This window comes from Papaver somniferum, chromosome 3, assembly GCF_003573695.1.
Source record: "Papaver somniferum cultivar HN1 chromosome 3, ASM357369v1, whole genome shotgun sequence".
Lineage (NCBI taxonomy): Eukaryota > Viridiplantae > Streptophyta > Magnoliopsida > Ranunculales > Papaveraceae > Papaver > Papaver somniferum.
The window spans coordinates 9180873-9192964 of NC_039360.1; the positions used below are offsets into that span (position 1 = coordinate 9180873).

Sequence of the window (12092 nt, forward strand, 5' to 3'; positions counted from 1 at the left end):
TAGTCTTTGGAAAAACACTCAAGAACAAAACATAATCGTCTGTACGTTGTCCCGTAGGTCTGTTCCGAAAGAAGGGTATGACATGTGAAGCATATCTCTTGCATTGGGCTTTCAATGTGGAACACCTGGTTTGCAACTCTCTGGACTTATTTTAACGAACTCTTCCATGATTTTCTTCCAAAATTCTCCACTTTTTTGATTAATTCCAATAATCGGATCTTTGCTTGTTATAATATAACCCATAATTAGTGCTTCATCCTCTCTTTGACTAAAGTGTTTTGCCATATTTTGTATGAACAAAATAGTGTGAAGAAGATGAAGAAGAAAATCAATTGATTTTGGTGTGAAGGGTTGAAGGAGAAGTAGTGCTTTATTTATAGGGAGCCTGTATCCGTTGGTAATTCAAACGACTAGAAAACGGCTAGTAAATCAGAACCGTTGATATTAACGACTACTTTTTTTTTTAATCTAATGGCTTTGAGATTATCCAACGCCGAATGGAACAAGGCGCCAACGTTGTTTGGTTAGGCGCTGCACTCTAAGCCCTTGAGATTAATGACTATTTTTTGATCTGATGGCTCAGATTGTTCTGCGACGAATGGTACAGCGCGCCGACGTTGTTCGTTTGAGCGTCGCACTCAAACGGCTAGTACACTCACCAATTTCCGATCGTTCTACTACATATATTTAAACTCAACGCATGAGCTCAACATCCCACCCCAAACTTGTGAAGTTTCACTCTTTTGTTCTTCATATAGATTCTCATTCAAGAATGGCTGCAAGGATTGCATTCTCAATTGCCGAAGACAATGATTTGGTGAGAAATTTTTGCAAAATTCGCGACACAAGTCCATTTGGATGCAAGGAGTACTTAAAAATAAAGCATTAAATTTAAAATTTACTTTTCATTCTCATAAAATGTTCCATCTCCTTCGTCTTCGTAGCGATTTTCATTCGTATCCACGTCGGTGGTACCCTCATGGACTTCCGGTAAGGCATCATCAATCACAAGGGTTGGGACATCACCATCTCCATCTCGTTTCCAAATATGTGTAGTAAGTTCATGGCAAAGTTCCGCCCAACGCAAAGGGTTGTACAACATATGAGGATCTAGCCTTTGGGTTCCTTGAATAGGCGGTTGTGGTTCTTGTCCCGTGATCCTTCCCCACTCCTCATCGCGTCATTCCATCTCAACACACATATTGTGCAATATCAAGCACATCCTCATAATTGCCTTCATGTACGATTTAGCAAAATATCGACATGGATTTCTTATAATGCCAAACTTACCCTTTAGACCACCAAATGCACTTTCTATGTCCTTCCTCTTGGCTTCTTGGTATTGATTTACAAGAGATTGCATATTATTCGTTGGGGGTTTGTATGCTTGCACAATGCAACCATACATAGGATATTTTCCATCTCCTAGGTGGTATCCTTAGACGTAGTTATTTCCATTGATTCGATAATGACAAGGAGGTGCGCTACACCATTTAGTTGTCCATCGAACAAACCCGAAGCATGTAAAAAATTAAGATCATTGTTCTGCCGACCCAACCCAAAAAATGCATGCCATATCCATCTATCATATGTGGCTATCGCCTGAAGAACGACAGTGGGATTAGGTTTATAGCCACTATTATGCCATCGTGCTTGATCCTTTGGGCAACATCTCAAAAAAAAATTGGGGTCATGATCACAAAGTTGCTCTAAAATTCTCAAAAAAAAGAGGACGAGGAATACCAAACCGACCTTTGAATTTCTTTGGTTCATACGTATATCTGAAGTTGAAGTATTGTTTCATCATGATTTCATTGGCTACTTCACGCTTTCTGTGCACCCTCTGAAGATTCTTGACTACATGCGGGACATGTTGGTATATTTCTTGCCTCCTCTTTGACTCCAAAAGTGCAGCCACTGCTACAGCATTCTCTTCAATATCATCTTCATCATCCGGAAGACCCAACACAAATTTTCTCAAAGCTCCTTGCATGTTGTACCTAATATAACGAAAAATTAAAAGCTTACTGTACCAAATAACCATAAAATTAAAATACTCCACAAAAAAAACAACAATCAATAAAAATAAACACTCAATAAAAAAACACACTCAATAAAAATAAACACTAAAAATTAACATTCCACAAATAAAAATCATTCCATAAGCACTTAAAAATAAATAAAAAAAATAGTTTCTTGTTTCAGTCATTGGAAGTAATCATGATGGTAACTACGGGGTGGAAGGTTGTTTTGAGTATCAGGAACATCATCAGAAACATTATCATCCAACAACGCTTGGCTAAATTCATTGCTCACGATTCCTTGTTGTTGACTATTTGATGAAGATGATCATCTTCGCAGACGGTAACATTCTTGAGTTTGTACCCATTGTGAAAATGTACCACCCAAGTGAGATCTTCTTGAACATTTGGTTGTTGGGAGTGGGTAGCTGGTATTGAAGAAGAAGAATATCTTCTAGATGAGGAACAATCGGTTGTAGCTCGATGCAACGTCTCTACCCATATGGTTTCACGAATTCCTTGATAGTATGAATATTGTTGTTCCATAAAGTTAAAGAAATCCTCCTACAAGTATCAAAAAGAGAGACTTAGTAACACATTCACGAAAAAATTAAACTGAAACTGCAATCAAATTTAAATGTATTTACCATTTTCAACCCTATATTCTTAAATCATACGGACAAGGCTTCCTTGGAACTTCAACATGATCCTCTACGCCGATTTCATCGGAAAACGGTATAGTGAAGTCTATCTGAGGAAGATGTGAAAAGGTCTCATTCTCATAAGTATAGCTTTGTGACATTAGATGTGGAGGCAGATGGTGAGGAAACAGATGGCGAGAAACAGCTGAACTACACACTGCTATCTCATCGACGTTCTATGCATGGTACGACTGATTCAAGTAAGTCCAACACTCTTCTTCTTCCACCACCTTTGGTACCGACTCTCATCGACTACATAATAATGATCTCCTACACCTGCAATCTCTTTGTCCCTTACTGATTACAATTCTGGCGGATTCACTGGTATTACAATCTCACCTACTATCTGTCTCTGGAACCTCTCAGCTAAGTAACAACTAGATCTTTTGTAATCATCTAGTATGTGGAAAAACATAACTCTCATTTTAGACAACTCTAGTGCATGGTCATAATCCTCTCCATCTGCATACGCACTGTCTCTCCATGTTTGCCAAATACATGATAAACTTGTTCTACTCTCAATCTGTGCTCTTGCGTTGGATGCTGAGTGTTTCCTATATTATCCTTCTGGCTGCCTCTATGTCCTCTCTTCCTTGATTGTTGAATGTTTTCCTTCTTTAAAAGACAAATCTTTGAAAAATATCTAGATGTCCTCCTGCCTGTGCCGGACAAAGCAAGGGTTGCATGTTGCGAAAATAGTAATAATACCAGTACTCAATGATCATAACCATGCCGGATAAATCCTTACTACCTCTACATGACCAGTCGCCAAGCAATTTATATAGGTATTACCTAAGGAAGCTAAACCCCAGTCATATTTCCCAACTGATTCTAAATCTTGCAACAATAGAATCCAGCGTTTATATATTCTTCCACTACTATCCGCAAGAAGGAAATGTCCAAACCACCAAAGAAAGAAAACTTGTGTCAATTGAGCTTCACATCCCCTATTGTCATGGTTTTGTCTACTTTGAATGAAGTCTTTCAAGATAACCAAGGATATTGAATTGTTCGCAGAGTTCCATCTAGGTTGTGTAGAGATAAGTGGGAAATACATAGCATCCGTAGCCGGATATTTTATGCTGACATGTAACTTAGGCAGAAGTACTCGATGTTTGCTAGGGTCACCAGTAGACATGCCCGTTAGAATGTACTAATCTAAAGGAAGGAGGCCAATCTCAAACCCTATGATCCTAAAGCTCTTGGTTTTCTCAAACCATTTCTCAGCTATGGCTTCCACTAAGCCTCTATCCCCATTGGAGAAATCAAACTCAAACACAGAAGAAAACCCACATTTTCGACAGTAACGTTCAGCTTTCGGATTATCTTTCACTACTATTTTATAATAGTATTCGACGTCTTTCAAGCTACTTCTAAAGGATATTTATCTGGGATCACCCGGAACTTGCGTACATACATGTCCCTCAGTGTTTCTAGACGATACTATATCAAATGTGTCAACAAAAGCGTCCATGTTCATTTCCGTGTCCGTACTAGCAAATGAAAAAAAAAATTCAATCACAAACTAGATTTCATACAAATTTCAAATTTTCATCCAAAAAAACCATACAAATTTCTACATACTTTCATCTAAAATAATCAATTTTCAAGTTTCATCATAGAATCAAATTTTCATCAATTTCTCATCATAAAATTAAATTTCATACAAATTTCATTTTTTATCAAAAAAATTCATACAAATTTCATATTTTCATCTCAAATAATCATACATGTTTCATCAACAATAATCATACAAAATTCATTGATTTTCATCACAAAATCAAAATTTCATCATGTTCTCATCACAAATAATCAAATTTAAATCCTAAAAATTCTAAAATCAATTTCAATTATACAATCCATACACATATCATATAAATCATCTAATACATCAAAATCTATCATCAATTTAATCAAAATATCATGATAATAAAAAATAAAATAAAAACTTAAAATTAGAAATTGTTAGCCCAATCGCAATTGTGGACGGAATTGATTGAAAATAGGCTCAAAAGATCACAATCCTCCTGATTTACAAACCCTTTTAACGAATCCACTGGAAGTGTTGACGGTGATTACAAATCTATCCTACAACCATTTTTGGATGAGAAAATGAATAAGAAAGAAAATGTTCTGTCTGTGGAGAAGGAGAGGCTCTGCCTCTTTCAGTCAAAATTCTTCAGTGCTGTTTGGAACAGCGAAATCAACAAAGTTAACTGGTCCAGCGCCGTTTCAAATGACGAAATGTTTCGGCGCTGCATTATTCGGCGCTCTTTGCGCTGTTTTGTTAGGCGACTAGATTTATAAATTAGCACACCCATAAGAGCATCCCAATGGTAACTTGGTATCAATATTTTGTGGAAGTTGTTTTTTCTTATGTAAAGGCCAATTTTTCCTTAATTTGAGGAGTTGAAAGAAAAACATCTCCAACCACAGATTGTATTTCTTCAATTGTGAACTTTTTGAACCATTGATCCAAATCATATAACTAATCATAACCATTAATAATGATGAGTATGATCTTCACATCCTCTATGAGAACCTCTAAAACTAGAGTATAGCTTGGAGGATGTCTACATAACTACCAGATACATCATCCTTACTTTCTCCCTTCACATTTCCATTGGAGATGATTTTTTTGATTAAATCCATAAAAATCCTATGTGGCCTTATATTTAGGATATTTCCAATGTCTCATTGGAGATGCTCTAAGAGCTAGGAAGTCTTCTAGATGACATGGCATTCTATTCTAGTTTACTAGATTGGAATGCCATAAGACTAAGCCTAAATATGATTCCATAAGAATTTTTGGATGTCCAGCTTACTATCATGTAAGGGAAGATAAGCTAGATCCAAGAGCTAAGAAAGAAATTTTTATTGGCTTTGAAAATGGAGTTGATGGATACAAATTGTGGTGTGAAGAAAATCGCAAGGTTCTTATTAGCAGAGACGTCATTTTTGATGAGAAATATTTGTTACACTCTGGCAAAGAGACTACAACTCAGGTGGAGATATTGAATGGTGAGACTGAGGAGGAAATTGAAATTCCTCGACATGATTCTACATCTCAAGAAGGTGCAGATGAGGTATATGTTCAAACACAAGAATATCGGCAACAACAAGAAGTAGAACCCTTAACAGACACTCTGGAACTTCGTAACAGGAGACTACCAAAGTGGATGGATGATTATGTAGCTTTTGCGTTTGTGGCTCGTGATGATGAGCCGATAAATTTTTCAAGCAACAATGAAAAGTTCAAGTGTTAAAGAATGGCAGCAAACTACTGATGAAGAAATAGATTCTTTGCATAAGAATGGAACTTGGGAATTAGTTGAATTACCTAAGGGAAGTAATGTGATTGGCTGTAAATGGGTGTTTGTGAAGAAAGAAGGATTTCCAGGTACAAATAGCATACGGTATAAAGCACGCTTGGTAGATAAAGTTTTTTTTTATCGGTAAAGAAGGAATATTGATCAAAAAATAGAGGGTATAAAAGCTTTATACCACCCTGAGCCAAGCGTACAACAACAACGAGAAAGAAAACGCAAAGTGTGACAACAGGCCACCACATAAAGAAAGACAAACTAAGGGACATCAAAATACAGATTATGCCAATGCCTCATAGCCTCTATTGAACTAATGTTCTCAAAATCCCTAATAGCCAGAGCCCAAGTAACGATCATGCTCCGATCCGTACCTTGTTATCTATAGTGGGATCCAATGACTTGGAGTTAGAGCAACTTGATGTCAAGACAACGTTCTTACATGGTACACTGGATGAAGACATTTATATGTCACACATCCCAAAGGATATGTTGTTGCAGAAAAGGAGAATCATGTATGCAAATTGAAGAGATTACTGTATGGACTTAAGCAGTCACCAAGACAGTGGTATAAAAGGTTTGATACATCTATGAAAGGACTGGGTTACGCACACAGTTTACTTGACAGTTGTGTGTATACTAAGAAGCCAGAAAGTGCTTTGATCTTTCTACTCTTATACGTGGATGATATGCTTATTGCTGCTAAGAGCATGAAAGAAATTGAAAAGATGAAATCTCAATTGAGTATGGAGTTCGACATGAAAGATTTGGGAGCTGCTAAGAAGATACTTGGAATGGATTTTCAAAGAGACCAAAAGAAGGGTATGTTGTCTCTTAACTAAAGACAATACCTAGAAAAGATTCTAGATAAGTTCGGAATGCAAGATTCTAAACCTATCAGTTTACCTTTAGGTGGGCACTTAAAATTTTCTGTTGATATGAAGCCAAGTACTAAAGAAGATGAAGAGTACATGACTCTTGTTCCCTATGCGAGTGTGGTTGGTAGCTTAATGTATGTAATGGTTTGTACTCGACCAGATATTGCACAAGTAGTTGTTGTTGTCAGTAGATTTTTAGAAAATCCAGGAGTACAACATTGGCAAGCTGTGAAGAGAATACTTAGGTACATTAAAGGTACATTAAAGGTACAACAGATGTTGGTTTAATCTATGGACAAAGTATGTAGATTCTGATTATGATGGAGATGAAGATCGTGCAAGATCTACAACATGTTGTGTATTTACATTGGCTAATGATCCAATAAGCTGGAGGTCGTCTTTACAATCAGTTGTAGCTCAATCAACATCAGAGGCTAAACCGATTGTTGTGAATGAGGCCTTGAAGGAAGCAACATGGCTTAAAGGCTTGATTGAGAGTTTTGGGGTCAAACAAGAATGAATAGAAGTGTTTTGTGATAGTCAGAGTGCTTTAGACTTAATGAAGCATGGAGATTTTCATGGGAGAGCAAAGCATATAAAGGTACGGTATCATTTCTCTACGGATACTGTAAGTGATGGTGAATTTTTAGTAAAGAATATTTGTACGAATGACAATCCAGCAGACATGTTAACTAAGGTGGTACCTTTGAGTAAGTTCAGGCATTGTCTGAGCTTAATTAGCATCGTACAAGTGTAGGCACCGAAAGGTGCAATGTGGTAGCAATGATGAACTGAAGTGAAGAACAATGAAGGCAGAGAAAATCGTCAACTAAGGTGGAGAAACGTTGAAGTTTGTCGAAGATCTTTCTAGAACCAAGGAACTGCAGATGACCAAGTTTTGGAAACCAAGCCTACTAGTTTTAGGAAATCAGAATTGTAGGAAGCCGGTTGTGCTAAACCTGGTCACGACGTTAATATTTGGCCTTCAAGTATCTAACTAGTATAAATAGGCAGTAGCTCTAGGAGAAAATTACGGTGAGTTGTGAGAAGAAGGTTGTTTTAAGAAGGTTGTTTTCGAGTTGTAAGGTTACACAATATTAGTTTTCGAATTGTAAGGTTATACGATATTAAGAGTTATATTCTCGAAGGGTTGTGAGACTAGGAAGACAAGAGCCTGACTCTCATAATAGAGGTCAGCGGATCAAGTCTCCACTCACGAGTTTAGAGATCTCATAAAAACTCTTCTTATGTAAATTATGGGGATTGAGCTGGGTCTACCAGGGGTAGCTCAGTGGCTTTGGATTTGCTAGGGGGAGGTTCGGTCCTATGCCATGTATAAAAAAAGAAAAGAAAAGAAGACTAGGAAGACAGGGAAAAGCTAATCAAGGGTTCTTGTAATTGTTCTTCAGTTTCTTAATAAGAAGTCATCATCGTTGCAAGTGGAGCAAGTACGATCTCAAGTTGTGGTAACCATCGTAAATATGTGTGTTCTGTCTTTGTTAGTTTTACGTTCTCTACTGTTTGTGTTTTGCTCCGTTTGTTTCTCAAGGTGTTACACAACGTGTGAAGCTACGACAATCATAATTGCTCCACACACTACACAAGTTTTTTTAAAATCATAACTGCTCCAAACACAAGTTTTTTTAAAAAATGTGCCACTTCTTTTTCTGGCTACAATCGCTCTAAGCCTCCCTTGCTGGCAAGGTTGGGACCGTGGTCGTCCGTCTCTGGGTCGCCAGCCGTTTTCTGCTCTCTTAGGTTCTTCACTGATCTCTGCTTCTTCTCGAAAATTTCTAGAAACTTGGTTGGTGAATTTAACCTCTAACCTAGCAGCTTCCTGGAAAAGCAGCATCCAAGTTCTGGTTGTGCGTCGAGACGCTAGTAATTCCTCGCAACATGAAAATATAGGCACTCCTATGATATCGGCGGTTTGATGTAATTTTGCAAGCTAAAGAAAAGCACATATTTGCTAGAAAGCAAAGAGTGGAAGACAGATGTTGGCTAAGATTACATAACAGAATCTCTGATACAAGTAGATAGATTATTATAAGCAACTGTAATTACTAGATCTTTAAAATGGTACCATAAGGAGACTAAAGAGTAAGTAAAAATTCAACTAGCTAATTCTTTTTTCCTCATTAAACAGATTCCCGTACAGTCCTTGTGCATCAGATGCAACAGCTTCATAGATGTCTTCAACCTAGCTTCCTTGAGCTCAACCAGTGGGATCTCACGTTGAATAGTTGCACCCCTCTGCCACATTTGAAAAGTACCAAAATCAATCTACTGACGCCTTCAAAGGCTTAAAAAATATACATAAGGAAGAACCAAACAGAACTTATAAGCAAAACATTCAGTGGAGTCCTTAAAAATTACTACTCTCTGAAATTCAATTGACCAATGCAAAATCTACATAGTAAGCTTCTAACAAAACAGCCTATCTAAGAAACAATTTGCCAGAAAAAGAATTGTTCAGCATACCTTGATCTTCGCCAACATGATCTTGAACCTGTCAAAGTCGTTCAAGGAGGCTCTTTCCTTATGAACAATCAACTTTCTACCCCAAGAGCTGCTTACCCATTTCCCCTCAACATCTGTACAACATTTACACAAACATTAGTAATAACTCAGATGTAGCCAACATAGTCATCACTTTCTCGCTAATAAAGCTGGTAACTTGCCTGCAGCCTCCATGGCTTTGATCAAAACCTTCTTCTTAGGGGTTCTGCCAATGTCAACCTTGATGTCTGTTAAGGAGAGCCTCTTGAAGCTCATTTGGCTTCTCACCATATCAGGAGCATCAACAAGAGCATGTTCCATCCACAAAAAATAAAAGAAAATATAAACCCTTGAGGAGATAACACAGTGCAACCTAAAAAGTAGAAGGGATCCAGTGTTTCCAGGTCCATGGGGCAATAAACTAATTATGACAACAAGAAACCAGCAAGGTAAGAAGATACTTGAATCTTACAAAATAGCACACGCCAATAGTATAGGTATTATGAAAGTTATAGCAGGTGTACAGTTTTGAAGCTAACTAGCTGATCAAGATGATACAGTAAAACCCGTCACAAATAATACACGAACAGAGATGCCCAGAAGAAGAAAAAATGTGTCCACAACTCGATCTGGAATAAAAAGCTTACCCTGTTTTGGTCGATAACATCAACAATCACTACAAGTTTACCATAATCTTTTCCGTAGTTTACGAAAGCAACTCTCCCAATCTCAACATAACGCTTGAAAGGCTACGAAATCAGAAAAGATAACACCTATTAAACCCTAATTTGAAAACAGAAATAAGAAATCCCTAGACTAACGATTTATCAGCACAAACAATAAGAGAAAATTTTACCATTTTGAGATTTCTGGTGTTGGGAACGGAGGAAGGAAAGAAGAGATCTTTAGTTTGTTTGGCGACTAGGGTTTTGTTCTCTCGCCTTTTGATTGTAAAAACAAGTTGACGTTCGGGCCGCACGAAAGAGCCTATATGTACTGCCGAGTGTTAGGGCAATCAATTGTCATCCTGCAGCTGAGATCAGCCGATCCGTGAAAATCTGAAATTATATAAGGAGAGTGAATTTTTTTTCTTTTCTTTTGATTTCGATTCAAACTCAAGCCAAAACCCTTGTCGAGGTTAAGATGGATAATCGAAAAAAGGCGGGGAAGCTGGAGATGAAATCAAATCGGATGTTTAAAAAACTAAAATTGTAATTAATTAACTCACTAATGAAAACAGATAACAATAGCATGTACTAAGCAAGTTAAGAGACCTACAAAAACCAAAATGATATAGAAACATTCCAAAACCCAAAAATTTCGATGAGTTACTTGCATGATTTTTTTTTGATCAGTCGATAGAAAATATACTAGAGACACAAGCCGTGTGCAGGCGCATACAACTAAAAGAGAGCCAAAGCCCTTAAAAACAGCAAAAGAACAAAAAAAAAAAAAAAAAAAAAAAGCAAAACAAACGACTAGCGAAAAGACAACTCGTCGTATCGAAAAACAACTAAAATTGCAACCTGCAAACAATAGCTATTGCCAACTATGAGACTCCTCCACGTCATGGAAAGATAAGCTTGTATGATTTTTCTCAAGGCCACTAAACATTTCTTCACAAACTTTCTTGGAAGAAGGAAAATTTAACCCCATAAAGGAGCCTAACTCCTTGAGACTTACTGATGATATCTTATTAGGATCATCAAAAGTTCCGGGAAATGATTTCTTTTTTGTACTTAAAGATTTGGGAAGTAATTTCTTTTTTGTACTTAAAGTCCTAGTGGGAAAGAAACCAGTTGCTTTAGACTTTGAGCTCAACTTTCTTGATGATCCTGTAATTGGCTCGGATGAAGATGGCATTGAGGAGCTACACCTTGAGTCTAATTGAGAGGTAGCCACTTCCTCCTCTTCTTCCAACCCATGAAATCTGTTATGTCTTTCAAACACTGGAGGAACGGAAGGGTCAGTTGAAGAGGTACTTGTCCCTTCTTTAGCCGGCGGAGCACTTTCATTAACAACCATTTTACAACCTTGTTGTCCCTCCTCTAACACAAGAGTTTCCTTATTTTTGTTAGACCTCCTCCTTTTCTTCTTTACAATCTCATTAGAAACGCTAGTATCCACAGTCTCATTAGGAAAACTAGTATCCACAATCTTATCAGTTGCATCTTTTTTGCTTGACCTATAATCCAAGAGCAAATGTCCCACAATTTTGCAATGTGAGCAAAATTTAGGAACTTTGTGAATATCCATGGATTTCCAAAATCCTACGTCAGTGCCGTCATCACTATCTCCCACCCAAACTCGATCCGGGATCTTATTAGCAAAATCCACCTTAACTAGAACGCTAGCAAAGAAACCAAAATTCATAGAAAGAGTGTTTTTATCTACCTGGATGGGTCTGCCGAAAGCTTTCTCCATTGCCAGCAGGTTTTCCTCTGTCCAATATTCCAAGCTTAGTCCCGGAAATTTAATCCAAACCTTAGCTAGGGATGTTCTCTGATTTTCAGGATTAAATCTCGGCTCCCCATCTCTAACTTCCAATTCTGAGTTTGCAACTTTCCATGTGCCTTCCCAAATTCTAGTCTTAGCATTTTCATTATCTAACTTGATAACAAAAAAAAAAAACTTCCAATAGGAATGACCTTGACTTTGCCTTCCACATTC

The 12092-nt window shown here is 37.4% G+C and overlaps 1 protein-coding gene and 1 long non-coding RNA gene across 2 annotated transcripts; both read right to left on the reverse strand.

The window, feature by feature from the left end:
- Positions 1-2116: 2116 nt before the first annotated feature.
- Positions 2117-5155, reverse strand: LOC113355278. Its single transcript, XR_003362326.1, has 2 exons — positions 2669-5155; positions 2117-2585 (listed from the first exon to the last, which is right to left on the reverse strand). It is a non-coding gene; the product is annotated as an uncharacterized LOC113355278 (long non-coding RNA).
- Positions 5156-8901: 3746 nt separating this feature from the next.
- LOC113360910 (probable 60S ribosomal protein L14) lies at positions 8902-10365 on the reverse strand. The gene is made up of 5 exons (XM_026604334.1): positions 10279-10365; positions 10070-10171; positions 9605-9734; positions 9405-9517; positions 8902-9176 (listed from the first exon to the last, which is right to left on the reverse strand). Exons 1-5 carry the CDS (start codon positions 10279-10281, stop codon positions 9036-9038), a joined length of 489 nt encoding a protein of 162 aa, XP_026460119.1. The 5' UTR covers positions 10282-10365; the 3' UTR covers positions 8902-9035.
- Positions 10366-12092: the final 1727 nt, after the last annotated feature.